General features: G+C 44.4%; 2 protein-coding genes across 2 annotated transcripts; both read right to left on the reverse strand.

The window, feature by feature from the left end:
- Positions 1 to 5: 5 nt before the first annotated feature.
- On the reverse strand, positions 6 to 251 carry PHALS_04058 (uncharacterized protein; the record flags this gene model as incomplete). The annotated part of the gene is made up of 2 exons (XM_024722054.1): positions 6 to 71; positions 138 to 251. The coding sequence occupies 2 exons, from the start codon at positions 249 to 251 to the stop codon at positions 6 to 8; spliced, it is 180 nt and encodes a 59-aa protein (XP_024573169.1).
- A 10322-nt stretch (positions 252 to 10573) lies between these two features.
- Positions 10574 to 11684, reverse strand: PHALS_04059 (e3 ubiquitin-protein ligase ring1-like; the record flags this gene model as incomplete). The annotated part of the gene is made up of 6 exons (XM_024722055.1): positions 10574 to 10657; positions 10721 to 10846; positions 10922 to 11150; positions 11215 to 11286; positions 11343 to 11476; positions 11547 to 11684. The coding sequence occupies 6 exons, from the start codon at positions 11682 to 11684 to the stop codon at positions 10574 to 10576; spliced, it is 783 nt and encodes a 260-aa protein (XP_024573170.1).
- Positions 11685 to 17244: the final 5560 nt, after the last annotated feature.

The following is a 17244-nucleotide window of genomic DNA, read 5'->3' on the forward strand; positions in this document are numbered from 1 at the left end:
TCAATCTACCAAGCAATCAAGTGAAGCAAGAAGAACTGCCGCAGCAGTAGCGGCGACGGTCGAATCTCGGCCTGTACGATATAAGAAGTGTGAATACCGGCTCTCCAAGAAGCAATTTTCTTTAGCGAAAAATGTACGGCGGCAACGATCACGGCCAATCCATTGCAGCCGAGAAATTCTTTCTTCTGATTTGAGTATGAGTATCTTGTCGAGCGTTTGCTGGAAAGCCAGAAGGATCGCTCGAGACCCATTGCAAGAGGCTGACCCTAGTCTTTCTAGCGATTTCGCGAGCACTACAAGCTCTGTTCGTAGCCACAAATCATATCAAGAACATCAGATTGAAGAGTCTCTGGAGATTATCACGTGTCAGAGCCCGGCTGATAGCCATGCTACCGTACTCTATTGAATCGTTTTTTTACCAGGTCAGCTGTATCTTCCATGTAGACAAGCGGGTCGATCCTCGTGACCAATTATCGGCTCGAAGTTTAAATGACAGTCTCTTGGATTATTATTAAGAGGATAAGGGCTTAATGCAAAAGTGATTGAGCGGCTCTGGAAGCGAAATAGCTCAGGTTGAGGCATTTGAAATTTTGCGATGCGGTACTATTATACCGGACGAAAATAACAGAAGCCTTGAGGACCCTTTAAAGAAGAATAGGTAAAAGATCAATTTGCTGATCAACTATCAAGTCCAACGCTCAGCAATGGATTCTTGACTCGTAAAGAGATTCGATAAGGTTTAAGCGGAGCTTGCGCGATTTCAAAAAACTGAGAAAGCTGCTTTTGCAGACCCTACGACGTTAAAGTTGCATCTCGAGCAAAACTACCAACAGCTTGTCACCCCGCGATGAAGTCACAGAATCGCTGTTTCTCACGACTTTTCAGACGTCTAAAAGCTTTATCGAGTCGAATTATGCTCTTTCTCAGTGACAGCATTAAGGTCTAATTGCAGCTTTTGCGCCACAGTCCCAATCCCTCTTAAGGTAGGCCCTCTTCTACTAGTGACGATGGGAACTCTTGATTAGAGTCTATAGCTCACACAAAATTGATAAAAGACTTGTCGAGACATGCGTAAAGACGTTCGACGCAAACTCTGCGTGAGAAAGAAGACCATTAAAGATTTCTCTCAGCTGTGCAACACGTCTTCCAAGACACTTTTCACTCGTTCAGTCTGACCGTCAATCCTTGATCGTGCTGCCGTTGACATGGATAGTTTTGTATCCAAAATATAATAAGGGTACTCCGTGAAACGAAGGTCTGAACGTAAAGCGAAGGTCACAGTCGAATAGGATCTTTGAAGGCAGACATGTAAACAGAATATCGCGTCTACAAAGACTTTCGCAGTCAGATCCGAGTCCTGTCGTGTGTATCACTTGAAATTTAAAATATAATAACCACGTAATTATAACTCCAGCTTTCCCGAGCGACCCAAATGGCTCAATTTACTAGTACGCGCATATCGCTAGCCCACATGTACATATATGGCCAGTGATAATTTTGCAACAAGTTAAAGGCTATATCCCTCTTCCGAGATGTCCACTTGAAAGACTGGAATGATACTTATACAAGAGTCAAAGACGCAAAACTCAATCATTTGAGACAATATTTTCGCTTCGTCAACTGAGTGGTACCGTAGCCCACCATACGTGCTGTAATGATGGACTCGCGATCTAGCTCTTGGTGGAAGCATCTTGACTGCTATATCCAATGAGCTCTAAAAAGAATTGATCAAATCTTTGCAAGCTTTATTGGGCTTGTAGCTTTCAATTATTTTTACTTAAACAGTGCTTGTCATTTCTATAGCAATCGCATTGACGCCTTCACAGAGTCGATACGCTCTGTTCAAGCCGTCACTTCTGTTCTTCGAATTATAATCCGGACGATTAGACAGCGCATCTGCAAAAAAATTGCGTCGCCAGGCTTACAGTACTCCATAAAGCTGTACTCTGCCAAAACGTAGAACAATGCTGTCGTCCTTTTTGACAGATTAAATGTTGTTTTAAGCTGCCCGCAGGTATGTGTAGCCAGTTTTGATATTAAACTGCTCTTCACCAAGCAAGTAGACCCGGAACATTGCCAACGCGTACCCCATGGCCAGAATTTCCTTTGTTAGCAAAACGTTCTTGTCGTGATAGCTCTTCCTTTGACCTCATCATCGTGTTGCATCGGTGCACGCCGCATTCTACATGGAATAGCTGCTCATGGTTTGCGAGTGCTTCGACAGGGACTTCTATTAAGGCCTACCTTAATTATGCAAGCGCTACCTGATGCTTCTAAGGCCACTACCACTCATTGATTTTTTCTTGACAACACACGTGAAAAGTTGAATCAATGCAGCATAATTGCGAGTACAATTGTGCAAGGAGTTTGCCAAACCCAACCACTGACGAAGTAGTCTGAAATACTACGGAAGGGATCAGTCATCAACAAATTTGACCTGCTTAAGATCAGCTCGAACGCCATTCTTTCCAACAAAGCAAACTAGAAAAGAAATCTCAGGGGGGAAAAAAAGATGTGTTTCTTCGGTTTCGCGTATATTTTATTCTTGTATAATCTGGAAGACCCGGTAAAAAAGATGAAACAGACTTCGACATTCTTCTTCTTCCCTGAAGCCTTGCTTATCAACATATTAAATGTCAAAGAATTCTGGTCAAGCTCTTTCAAAGGAAGGAGTATATTTGGGGCCATTTTGTTGAAAGTCGCTGTTGCGGCATTGACATCCATTTCCAAGACATACCACTACGAGCGCTTACTCATGTGAGCGGTGAAACTTCTCATGCATACAGATCTGAACAACACCATCGTCAAAGATAAGGGCGGTACTGTCAACATATGCCATCAAGGATTTTGCGAAAATGGTGTCCTGGCCAAAATGGTCGCATCACTTTATCTGCTGAAAACTTGAACAATGAGCCAACCCCCACCTGTGGCTTTTTTCGCACAGAAGGTGGGTACAGTGCGGAAACTTGCCCTTACGCAAATGACCAGCCATTTGTCGCTGCGCGAAAGATCATCGAGCGCATCGAGCGCATCGAGCGCATCGACCTGTTCCTTTGGTAGCGGTCACTGCAGGACTTAATTTCCGGAAGTGCATCTATCCCTTGACGAATGCCTCTGTCACTTGGCAGTTTGCCCGACCCTTTGTCTAGGAACATGTCTGCATATTCCATGACAAATCCATACATTGGGTTTGTTCTTACAGTATGCCACGCCTGTCCATCAAACATATTCTTGCACAAATACATAACTGGAAAATGTTACGAAATCCAATGTACAAATCAGTACAGATAAATGGTTCCTATTTGTGAATCCACACTGGTTATGAGACCGACGTGGTTCTCCCAACTGATTTGAGCGGCGCGAGTCAACCAATTTGTGGGAAACTTTCATGGAGGCATCAAGTTAAGCATTTTCAGCTTTTCCGCGGATTCAACTTCGATGGACTCAAGGTTTGAATTATCCAATATTTTTTTTATTTTCCCGGTGTTCAATCTCAGTAGACCCGAGGTTTTATATAACAAGTTCACATGTTTATTTTCGCATTTGTAGGTTAATATACGTACAATCTTCAGGAGTTGAAGTGATTTCATTTTTTTCACAAACCAAATTTTAAATATAGTTGCAATTTTGCTGCATTCCTATCGAGTCTTCATCTCAAGAGTGCATCAGTTGTTTCAGTCTCGGTTAGCCTCTTACAGCGCATCTCTACCACAAATTTTTCAAATTTTCCACCGGCACATTCAGGCCTTATTGCTGCTATCCACAAATCCTTCTTGACGATCTAATCGTTCACAGCCCGAAAAATCGGACTTGGTAACTTACTGAATACATGCCAATAGGGCTTGAGTATTTGTACTTGAATAATCTATTCCCCAATATATACAAGAGTGTATTTAGCTCCGATAAAACTCACAATTTCGGCTGCTTCATTATTAACCAGGCCCGGGAGCGGCTAAATATATATTTTCCATTGTCTATGTCCCAACTAGATCTGACAAAGTGACTCAGCTTGGTCAACTACTTGCACACTAACTATGCAAATTTTGCCAATTGGGTACGCTTCGTCACCAATACCCGTAAATGGTGCTCAATGGTGTTGGGTTACGGCAGAAATGGTTGTCTTTGACAATGTGAAACGATATCGTACAATTCAGGCTCCTCTGAATCCGTATAGATCATTTTACTCGTCTATGACGATCCAGCCTTTGCCACAGGCTACGCTTTACGTCAAGCCGGTATCAATGGGAATTAACGCGTAATTGTGGTTGAGACTCGCCAGCTTACATGATGCAGACGACAAGGTTACCGAGAACTTTGTATAGAAAAAGCTTTGACCTAAATGTTCCGCGCTAACAAATACACTGAGATAGGTTGGTGAGCTCCTTCCAATCGCGAATCGAGAGCAGCTATCGAACAAGTACTGAAAGTTCGCTTTGCCGATTCATTGGTTCGTAAATTTTGAGCTGATGCTACTAGAAGTTTTTCAGAAGTATGTGTTGATAACGATTGAATAAAACTGTCGATATACTCTTACGTAATAGCTAGCAGCCCACGTGTATCGCGGACTCCTCCTCTATAGTTTTTTTTCTTTTTTTATATTCTGGTACTAGTTATATCACAGTGCAATGTGCGATTCGTACAGTTATACCATGTTGTACCCAATGCAATTATATTATATACATAAGGATTGAGTACACAAAATTACTACCCTTGCCACGTTACACAGTTCGCCAGCTAAAATGTAAACTACATCAAGGTTTGCATCTATTCTGTCTTTGAGATCTGCCCAAAAGAGATCAATGTATGAACAACCACTGCACCTGAATTTTCTGTCTGTTCTCTGCACTTTATAGCACTTTTTTGAAAGTACATTTGCGCCGAATGTTCCTATGAACCATCGAGAGAAACAACGAGTAAAACGGCTATCTTCGGGACCTACGGACTCAGAGAAATCTTTGGTGAGAAGTTTTTCTTGGTAAGAAGAGTTATAGTGACTCTTAATGCATTGAATAGACACTCCCGACCTCAGATGGTGATACACAGAATAGCCGGTTTGAAAAAAAATGCTTGCTGCGGTCAGCCTCCCCGACGCACGAGTATCGATTTTAGTTTTCAGTGGCAACCCATCGCCCTGAATTTCACGACGATTTTTAGCTTACTGCCTACTAGATCGACCTGGATTATAGGGTCCAGCTGGCTTTCCTACAGGCACAAAAGTCACGCCAATTCTTGACCAAGTCACGTCGTGATTACGGGCCAATCCATCAACAGTCACTTCCTGCACTGGTTTGGAGCTCCTATACGCTTATGCATGTGGACTTTCAGTCCACATCCAGATCGAAAACAGCGCGGGTTAGTCGATCCGTATGCACTTTACTAAAAACACAATCATCGCCCTTAAAGAGTATGACCAACGCTTGGAACGGCAGCGGTCGGGTTAAACCTTACCATTTGTGATGACGCTGTTGAAATTACCGCTGAGCATCAGAACCACCGCACACTAGGTGCGGAAAACACGATGCCACACCCTCTAGGCTTTTGCGAGGTGAACCGCCGAGAAGGGTATCGTCTTATGCTTGACTTTGAAAAGCTTAAAGCCTGACGCAGACATCAAGGTGACACCACATCGTAATCCTGTTGTAATGTACAGCCCCGCTAATCTCCATGGGACAGCTGCAGCTAATGCCGACGAAGGATTCTTTTTCGCAAAGTTTGTCGCCACCCTCTAGCGGAATACAATCTCCTACTGGCAGCGCTGCCTCTTTGAGGGTGAAAAAGACGGAGGGCGAGCTACGTCGAAAGCGGTCCCGGTACTAGATCAATGCTAACGATGCTAATCTTCGGTTTCAGATATTGGGCCAATCTTTTACTTTACCAGGTACTGGTAACAGCCCTGGTGAATCCGCAGACTCACCAAAGTTTACACGCAAAGCAAGCCGCAAATTACTCACAAGCATTGACGGCGTGAATCAAAACTCCCGTGACATGCACTCGTGATATCTCTCAGTTATGATGGCACGTCTACTCTTCGAGAACCATAGCGTGCGTCCAAGACTAATATGATCCAGATTTCAAATTTACGCTTTACTGCTTTACCACCGCACCTATTCGCTTAGAGCATCCTGAGCGGCTCGAGAGCACGTCAGTGCTTTGGAGCATAGCAAATATCAACTTCAGGGTTTGTCAGAGACGGTGCTTTGACTGTAACCGTATCTTCCGAGCCAACCGTCTCGTAAGGTTAGATCGTGGTTTTGCTTCAGTAATTTACGTAGAACATAGGATGTGATGTGTTTGTATTCACTTTAGGTGATAGGGGTGTGCTTTGCTTTTGATACGATAAATAGCGGTTCGATTTGACGGAGTTGCAACGAAGTTTTAAATGCCGCAGCCAGGTTTGTTAATCGCATCAACAAAAACCTCCCCACAGCGTAATCAATAGTGTCCGCCCGCTTCCAGCGTCGGAGGATTGCTAAAGCTTATCATGGCTCTCAGCCAGGCCCATGACGCTTGATCTGATTCAAATAAACTTCCTTATTTTGCAACGAAGTGTAGCCGGGCTGATATCCCCTACCTCTCTAAGCCTGGCGCCACTTATTGACGGTGAAAAAGCAACCGGATCGTCAAATTCGATCGAGTAAGACCTGCAGAGGCAATTTGTCGCGAATTCAATGAGTGGGATAAATGCCTTCTAGCACACGGTTTATACGCGCAGGTGTTTCGGGGGGATCCTTTTAAAGAGTTTTTTGGCGCCATCTGTTTACAAATGGGTAGTCGAAAAAATATTCAATCTCAAGTCGAGCTTCTTGAATTAATTTGCAATCAAGCGAGGATCTCTATCCGATACAGTGGTGAATGGTAAGCCATGCTGGCAATAAAATTGACGAGGAACAGCTTGGCTGAATCCTCGTCAGTCACATTACCACGGATAGCAGCAAAATTAGTCATCATTCTGAGATGGTCTACAAAGGTTTCGATACCTGCATTATTGACCCCGACTTCTGAAAGACACCAAATAAGTCCATACTGATGGACTGCCAGCACTCGGTTTACACCGCCATGTTTTTATAAAGGTGCCGCCTAATGCGGCAAGATTCAAATACGTCGATTGGACTGATACTATCGCATATTTGTGCTCACGCACTTTTACCTGTTACTGTCAATAAAAAACTGTCTCACAAGGCATTATTTTTTTCCGCTTCCAGGGTAGACATTCAAAGGGGGACAATGTGCCTCGTACATTATTTTGGGCTTAAGGTCCTCATCATGAGGCACAGTTACTTTCAGAATGTCATGTGGGTCGGTGCTGAAAAACAGTAAGCCTTGAAATGAGACATTGTGGTCAGTCGTGCAACTACACGCTTAATATTGCGAACTCTTTGTTCTGATCCCCCAAGCGATTTCAAAAAATTTAAGCAGTAAAACACGTATTCCGTTTGATCCGTTCTTTGAACGAATCTCCTTAGCAACTGACAACGTCGCCATTGTGTCTTTATGCTTGGCCAGATCCATTACACATGTTGTATTCCTGTGTGCTTAACATCACCTAAGACCCTGTATAGCTGTATATCCCTCCGTCCCAATACATCATATTCTGAAGAAAAGAAAAAAAAGAAGAGAAGTTATGGGAGGTTTAAGGCATATTGGCCTTGATAAATGTTACTTCGCCTTTCCTCATCTTTCAAACAAATCAATGACTCGCTTGAAGTGAGCACAGTAAGCAACACGCGGTGAAGCATGTTTTTGAGTCTTCTCAGTAAGTGTATGTACATGGATGGGCATTACCAGTTACAGTCTTGCGACAAATTCGCAGTCGGAACGACACGAAAGTGTGTCCGCAAACAAATCTAGCCCATCTTGCTTATACCTTAGCGCAAAAATATACTCGGCAGCGAATGATAATCATCTCGTCTTTCTAGGCTAGAAATGTGGTGGCGACATCGCTGTGCTCAACGACGCATGACTTGTTTTGATCGCAAACGGTTTCAAGCCAAGCAGGTGCATCTTCTACTTGACAAGAGCACACTTCACAGTAAGTATCTCTGTCTTGAACATAGTATTTCTTTGCTGCCGCTTGAAAAAAGCGAGATCACAAGTTCATACCTTTTGAAATATGCTTGTGTTAAGCGCAATCTATCGCGAAGGCTAAAGCGTCACAACAGACGTGAAATGGCCGATTTAGATTTGGAAGGGCCACAATTGCGGAACACATGATAATTACTAGAGCAGACTTGAAGGCCACCACTTCTGCTGCGCCCCAACACCAGCACTAAGAGAGAGCAATTTGACACTTTTTTAAGTTTATTGGTAAGGTGTCGTGCTCTACCAGCATAATTTATACTGTACTCGTGGAAGTGGTTGATCAAATTCTCGTTGTGACATATCACTGATGATTCGCAAACATTCTTCATCATTTGGAGATGAACAAACAAACCATGATTCTCATCGAAGTAGCTTAATAAAATTGTTGGTGCCAAATAAACATTTTATCGTTGAGGAGCGTATTTGGATACATATTCTCAAGCACTGCTCGCTAGTATTTAATGTCTTTCTACATCCGATGCTCCGTGCTCTTCACAACTATGGACTTATATGTTAGAAAGCCACAATGTGGCCTGTACAGCTGCTTCACATGACTACTGAATGTAACTTGTGTACTAGACAGCCTTTGTTGCTACTTCCAGCGCATTTCTCTCGGAGTAAGGGGGGAAACCGCCAGCATTGGAATCCATCCATTCACCAAGTCATAGGCTCTAAAAAGTACAGTCGGCTATTTTGTTCAGCAGCACAATCTCTCGAGGAATCGTTGCGTGTGCCGGATTTGTGGCGGCATTTTTTAATTAACCTATTATATACATGCACAATTTGCCTCTTTCCAATAGCCTTTCTAACACAAAAAGTCGGCAACGAGTAGCGGTGCTCATCAACATTTACAAATACATTATAAGTGTAATGTAATTTTTTGTACAGCTGTACTGTATTGTCAATATTACCATTGCACCAAAAGCACAAGGTTCGCACCGAAGCTTCGCCAATTTGTAATTTACACAATTACACAATAGTGTAATGTGAATTTAATTTAATTGTGCTTTGCACAATCGTAAATAAGTGTCTGCACGATACTACAACACTGGTTTCGCTGGGATAAATCTATATCAGCACCAGCTTTTGCTTGTGTTCTATTCTTGTTATAATGGTGTATCGTTTACCGGTACAGTGTATCCGATGACCTGTGTAGAAATAGTAGTTGAACTGAAGTAATGTATATGATGTCTGTCTCTGGACATTTGATGAAGACGAGGCCGCTATGCAGGTTTCTTGACGATCCAGGATGACAGGGATGTTCTCCAATCACTCCGTTCCTGTCACCGTACTTCGTTATATATAGGCAAAAATAGTGTCACAGGCAATAACTCTATCAGTGTTCGTATTTGTACGTACCCTGTTACAATGACGATATAAAGAATTTGTTTCAAGAATGGCTTCAATAATGCTTAATACCAAATCAAAAAGGTGAGTGCCGAGAGACTAGAAATCACATTCTATTAAAAAGAGTTTAATGATTGCTAAAAAGGGTATGCAGCGATCCTGATGCAGTCATGGCTTGTATATCTGAGCACGTGTTTCCCAATCTGATCTGTCCAGTTTTCATATACTGTTGAAAGCGTTTAACGACTAGCTTCACAGCTTTGCCGGTGTGAGTCTTCAACTTCAAGAAGCGCAATGATATCGTCTCGCCGTCAAACGATCGAACAATTTTAGCAATGACACGCTGATTCAGCATGCAGTGGACTATATCCAGCCAACCTCCCTAAATAATGGATCGATAAAGACTGAAAATGTCGAGTACTCGTGGCACTACAATTGATGGTATAGTACAGTGTTGACTGAATTTGCACCGATATGCGGGCCCGGAAGAGTGTCAAATTTAAGCAACCATTGCATTTTATATCAAATGAACATTTTTGAAATGTGTCATTCTTAATTATTAAGGCCGCCGGTAAAAACGGCTATCCGTCACGCTGAATCATGTGGCACTATCAAGTGTCCAGCTAGAAATTTTCACTCATGTGAGCTATTTTGGTCGATAACGGTTTGTTAGCTCGGTAGAGTAATGGTTTATCGTATAAGATGACATTAAACTTTCGTTGGCGAGGTGATAGTCACATTGCTTTAGGTGTTTTGAAGCTTAAGTACACTCCACAAAAAACGTTGCCACGTTTTATTCAATTAGATGGCATCTTTATCTCGGCAATCGAGGAAATTTGATACTAAAAATTTGATGGCTTGATACATTAATTAAATAATAACTGCATGAAAGATTGAGCACTCGTTTTCAAATATCCGTAAATCGCGGCAAAAGAAGACCATTTCTCTGCGCGCAGATCAATCTTGTGCAACATTGACCATCATTTTAAAGTCCTGCTACATACCATATGAAAAGGTGTTGTATTGTTACAGCCTAGAATCAATGTATTAAACGTGCAGTTTGAACGGTACGACGCTTGGCAATTTACTAACCTACCTACAGCTTTTTGCACCTTCCTTTCAGGAAATCAGGGTTTGTTTGATAGCCTTATGTAGAGGAAGCAGCGCGTCTTCTTTCATAATCTGGGTCATCTGTGGGCAATTCAAAGCGGCAAAGTGGGCATGAATTGTGCTGCTTAAGCCATGGCAAAATACAGTCAGGGTGAAAGTTGTGCTCGCATGGTAAACGGTGAACCTCTTCGTTTACAGCAAAAAAATCTTTGCAAACGGGACACTCAGCACAGCCGTCCACATCCAGCTGGGTGATTTGTACCTTCTGCAGCTTTTCAACGACTTCCTTTGAAGCAGGAGGAGCTCCATGCTATGATTTGAGCCGAAAAATTTCATAGTTGACAGCGAATTAGCTCCTATTCACCAACAAAGGAACATGTCTTACCCGATTAGAATCATTTTGCATAAGTTGGCTTATCACGTTAGCCATGTTGCCAAACGCATAGTCGCCTGGATTACTGGCCAGCATCGGAAACATACCGCCCAAAGCGTCTAAAATGCTCATTGGATCTCTTCCGTCTTCCATATCACTCACATAAACCTCTACAGGATTACCGTTGCTGCTTAAGAAACGTGTGTTCCGTCCAGCAGCACCCGAAATAAGCTGGAGCAAACTGCCCAAACAATTAACATTCTGCATCACTAATTTATGGATAGACATAAACCCAAGATACTAACTTAGGCAGAGTTGGAGGTCCATCTCGTCCATTGTCTGTTGCAGCAAAAGCCCCAGATACAGCTGTCGGTTGTCTATACACAACGCTAAATTCAAATCGGCTAGAGCAACTATGTAATGTTTATCGAACCGTGACGATGGTCGGGTGTCTTCCATTTCATTGCGAACTTCGGCTCGCAAATTTTCCGCAGAGGCTTCTGGCGACTGTGTCTCTATCTGTGACTCTTCTCTTCGCTCAATTTGAAATTCCTGCGGTGGATCGTCCTATGAAAGTGGGACAAAAGCGACAAATGAACATGAAGATGGATCATAGAACGGATAAACGAAGACGCGCCTCTTCGATCTCCTCCACAAAGTTGCCACCACATTGAACGCAGCAGAATTCTTCACTGATGCTGTCGACGCGCGCATTCATGGCCACGCTGCATTCGTGGCACCAAAAGCGCGGCGGCTCCAGCTCAGCATGAGACATGGTCTAAGTGCGACTGACTTTTAAGTAGCGACGCAATCCCATTGGTAAACAATAGTGTAAATTACAGGACAAAATGTAATTCTGTTATAAAACTTGATTAGTCCGGTATACATATGACTATAGTTAATGGTCTGAATTATATATTTGGCATTTGATGAATATCTGCAAATGACGCGATCAATCGAATATTTTTTTAAAGCGCAAGCTGTTAGTAGCTTTTGTGACATGATTTAATGCTTGTTACATATATTTTTAGCAAATAGCAGAAAACTGAGCTACTATTCAAGATGAAAATTGAATTTATGGTTTCGTATGAGATTATATAGTCGTTCCTCGGATAACTCATATCCAGGTAACACATAACCTCGTATAACTAGAAAAATTTGTTCCACCAAGCTTATTTGTATGTATCCAAGTACTAACTCAAAACTGGTAAAATAGTGAGCTACCCGAGTATATAGCGCTTTGCCAAACTCGCTCCCTTCGGAGTTTTCTGTCATATGGACATAATACGACGTTAGGTAAACATTTTTTACAAACATGAATTTTGTTGATGTAGAAGACAATGAAGTGCTAAGCAATCATGCGGACCAAATTAAAAACCAGCCACGAACTGATGGCAGTCTGGACTGTCGCCGTCGTTCTGAGAAATTTCTGCAGTTCTCGAATGCGCCTGAGTACCACTCTATCTGTGGGATTCGTCACATTCAACAGTGAAGCAGTAGTTGCAAGGTTCTTTAGCTTTCCCAGATTCGTAACTATCTGCTATTCCACATCTTCGTATTCTTGATCGGTATTCCTTCTTTCGCCTTATGGACATAGCTATAATCTCATCGTCATTCAATTCTGTTCTCATCCATCACTGGATTCAGAAGCTTTTTGATAGCCATGGGATTACTAAGAGGTCGCCTTTGGATAGCGTCGCACAGGTGTATTGCTCCTCCATATTGGGCACCGATATTTGAGGAGGCCCTGCAAAGAGACCAGTGTGGCGAAAAGATTTGTACTAATATCTCCTGCAGTGGGGCTGCCGTAGCTCTTTGCTTAGATGAGGCTTATTTAGCTCACCGACCTTCGTTCTATTTCAGAACCAGTACGAGTGTAGCGGATCACAATCCGCTACCTCCAAGAGTACCCAAAACCTTAACTAAGGCATTAATACTCTTCCGATCAAATTTAAAAAGTGTATTTATCTGTCTTAGTTGCGGCAAGGCCGCCTATATCTTAAACCTTAGATTTTCCTGATTAAATAGTAAAATCTCATTAATTTGCACAACTACTGGCAGTCTCGCCACGTAGTGACTTCTTGTTACGGTGTAGCCACACTATCGTGTGATTACACCGACTTGTGTAATCCACAACGTTGTACGGTCATATCATCTTGTGTGGTCCACCTCTTCATACCAGGGTGCGTGTAACCCCATTGCATCTCCTCTCAAGCTGCTTTGCTCCATTTCATTGCGTTTAGCTGATCGTTTCCTAGATGTTGGTTCCACCTCAATCGTCACGATCAACAACATTTTGAAGATGATAACGTCTGTAATATCGCTTGAACGCGGAGATTATCCCAGCATCCATGAGCCGGATCGTAGACGCGCAGTTTTGGAGGGAGGAAGATCACCTCGACACTATTAACCTCGTGGTCGTCGACTCTGTGAGAAGTGGCATTATTTAGTAAAACGGATCCGCCTATCTTTGGCCTAAAAGAACAATGATTAAAATTGTGAAGGATACATATAAAGCGTTTACATATTGTAGCTTCATGTCTTTGTCCAGCCTTTCAACCACTCCTCGAAGAGAGCGCCGGTCTTCCACGCTTTCTTATTGCTGCGATCATAGAAACACAGTTACTCTCCTGTCTTACGATTGAAACAGCGAGTCTTATTTGACTTTACAATGAAGAATGGCTTGAGCTTTTCTGACGTATCTGCGTTGGTAGCAAAGGCAATAGTGATGCGGTTCTATGATGCAGAAGGTACAATGATAGTTTAGTCAACCTTTTCATTTAGATGACCAAGAGTATATACAGACAAACTTACTTTGTCTTGTCGACGTTCCTCAATCTGCTGTTGTGCAATGGTCTTTTCTGGAACCATGGAAAGAAGAAATCCTTCGAAGTCATCAATTAAAGAAATCCCATGTAAAGTACATTGCAAACATTCATACCAATTTCATCCATGTTGAACACATCCATCAGTTCATACCGAGCAATGACTGCTAAAAGTGCAGGATGTAGCGGGGTTTGGCATACCCTTGTATGAAGGGGAGGGTCGCACAAGATGATGCGACCGTACATAGGTCTGTATTACAAAAGTTAGTGTGATCACACAGTGGTGTGGCTACACCGTAACAAGAAGCCACCATATGGCAGGATTGCCAATAGGAATGAATATTACTATGCTAATTAGGTTTTGCTATTTTAATTAGGTATTATTAAATTGATAGGGAACTCCTAGGGTTTTGAATACTGGCGGCTCTGCCCCAACGATTTTAAACAAAAGCGTTCGTTTGCCTTCATAAGGTATCTAGTACTTGGAGGTAGCGGATTGCGATCCGCTACACTCGCACTGGTTCTTGGAAAGAACGTAAGGTCAGTGACCTTAGCTGGGCTTCCTCTAAGCAAAGATGCAGTGGAGCTGCTGTAGCTTTATATTCAAAACTGACTTTATTTATTTTTATCTCCGGCAAAGCCGCCTAATTTTAAATGCATAGATTTTCCTAAATATGTATAGAAAATCTAAATACATGTATAATTACTGGCTATCCAGCCCCGCACCGTATTCTTTTTTGGATGCAGTCACACCATGCTCATCTCGTGTGACACACACCCCTGTTACCAGGGTATGTGTAACCCCGTTACACTCTCAACCATTAAGATTGAGAACATTGACAGTTCCAATCGATTATTGCTTCAACGAGGCTTGCGTGTCCGTTAGACGCTGCGTTGGAACGAAACGATTTCCGTGCTCAATGAGCCCTGTGTCAATGACACCGAAGTCTCCAAGTCTCTCTGATTCCGACAGCGCTCACGGGCAGAGCCCAACTTCGTCTTCCGTACGCGGTGCCATGTCGGACCGTGTGTCCGCGGCATCGAGGGATGTAAATCCTAGGCTCGATGAGCCCGAGCGTCGCCCTCTGCTCACGCTATCAGTGACGAGTGACCTCGTTGTGAATGTGGAAGCGGTCGACTACGAGCCTGACACTCTTTTTCCCGGGTGGAATGACGAGGTAGGCGAGCCGCGCCAACGGCGTGAGACAAGCTTACGCCTTGCGGACCCCATGTCCGTCTCCTGACCTCTCATCACCGGAGGGATGTGGTGTATTCACCAATGACCTCGACAAGGCATAGAGGCGGCAGCTGGAAGCTGCCCGTAAGGCGACTCTGATGCGCGCCCATCCACGGATAGTCATTGAGCCTCGTGTGGATTATGGCTTCCGCCCGGCGGATCCCGCTTTGGAAGTGAAGGACGCGGTAACTCGATCGTTACGCGTCCACATCATCGCACTCCCGGCCATTATGAAAGCTGGGCTTGCCGAACGGAAAACTCTTCGAGCTCGTTTCTTGGTTTCACAAGAATTTTCGTTGGAAGCTTATCACACTCGTCTGCGTGCTCAATGAGGTGGCACTCGTGTACCCGCAATGCGGACGATACCTGTAATGCTCCTGGCGAATAGCGCTACAGATAACAAAGTGCTCTTTAAGCGATGGGCGCAACGGTACCTAAAACTTCCTTGCTGTATGCCTTCCAGTTGAGCCACAAGGACTGGACGTGCGTGTGGAGCGCCACCCCTAATTTGAGTTTGCCAAACTCAAAGCACGCTTCCTTCAGATTGTCGCCCTGCGACATATGGGTCAACCACTAACGTCCGCGAGCTCTGTGTCTGCGACCGCAAGAGCTCAGGGCCACCGCTTGAGCTCAGCTCATGGCTCTTCTACTTCCCTGGCTATTGCCGGGAAGCGCGGGGCGTCCTGTTCTTTCTGATCAAAAGCGCCCACGGTGTCTGGGCAACTTCTTGCCGAAGTGGCGTCTTAACCTCCCACGAGTTTTCGGAGTCGCGATCGCCCCACCACTTCACCAGATATTGGGTCTGACCCAGGTGATAACGTCGTCTCACTCGACGTTCCACGTGATGGTGGACGTCGCCGTTCTCATCGAGAAGAGTCGGTGGCGGGCGGTGACGACCGGGTCGACCCCCGTCCGGTGACTCGCGATGCTCTTCGAGCCCTTGAGAATGCGATCCTTCGTGATCGGATCTCTGCTGAGTGCCATGCTGAAGTAGCATATCGCTATTGGACGCTTTTGATGATTTGAAGCACGTCGTGCGCCGGCTGCCTCGCCTTGAGGACTACCACGCTCTGTTGGAGCGACTCCTAGCCGTGGATCAGGCGAATGCATCGCTGCAGGCAACGGTGGGGCGCTTAACTCCAATGGAGATGAAGGTTGTTGCACTCCGTGCTCAGAACCAGTTGCTGGTTCAGTTTCTAGGTGGCCGAGAGCTCGTGGGATCTGCTCTGGCGCCAACGCCTCCGCGTTCACATGCGCCGGATCACTATAAGGCTTGATCAAACCCACGTAAAATCGGGTAGGTGCGAATCCGTTTGGGAAGGTTCAGCGTATACGCCCGCTTGGCCGCAACCTTAAACGGTCCAATAAACCGTGGACGAAGCTTCGTCCGAAAGATAGCAGAGACTGCATGTGTAGGAAAGTTTTTAGAGCTTAATAAAACCAAGTCTCCGACCTTAAATTTTTCCACTTTGCCTCTATCTTTTTCAGCTGCATATTCTTTCTGCAGGTCTTGGCTTTCAGCCATCGCATCACGAACGTGTCATAGGACACTCAGTCTGGTAGACAAGAAGTCGTCGACTTCTTTGTGGATGATGAGGGGGCTGACATCAGCTAGCCGTTTGGCTATTCCTCCCCCACCAAGCCCTGAGACATGGGATGACAGCATCAGCGGGACGCGAGGGTAAACCAGCCCATTCACGTAGAACGGCATGTAGCCGGTAGACGAATGCACTTCAGTGTTCAGTGCAAATTCTACGATTGGCAACATGGAGCTTTAGCGCCTTGGCGTCTCAGCGCAGACGCTGCGAAGAACGTTTTCGATGACGCGATTCACCCTTTCGGTTTTATAATCGGTCTGCGGATGATCCGCTGTCGACATATTCAACTTGGTGCCTAGCACCTTACAGATAGTCGACCAAAATTTACCCGCCGAATCTCGGCAGGCCAAACACAAAGTCCAAACTCACGGACTGCCAGCACCCAGTGGGTACTGGTAAGCTGGTCAGCGTTGCAGCCGCATTTGGAGAGGGTCTCACCCGTTGACACGTCTCACACGTGCGCACATAGGCGGTCGTCCATTTGTACAGCTTGGGCCACCAATAGTGGTGACTCACGGAGTTGTATGTTTTCTCACGACCGAGATGACCTTTGAGTGGTGTGTCGTGAGCCTCATCGAGAATGCGATATTTCAAATCCTTTTCATGAGGAACCACAGTTCGTGGTGTATCCGTTGAATCGGTGCTATAATATAGCAAGCCGTTATTCAACGAATA

This window comes from Plasmopara halstedii, assembly GCF_900000015.1.
Source record: "Plasmopara halstedii genome assembly, contig: Scaffold_253, whole genome shotgun sequence".
NCBI lineage: Eukaryota > Oomycota > Peronosporomycetes > Peronosporales > Peronosporaceae > Plasmopara > Plasmopara halstedii.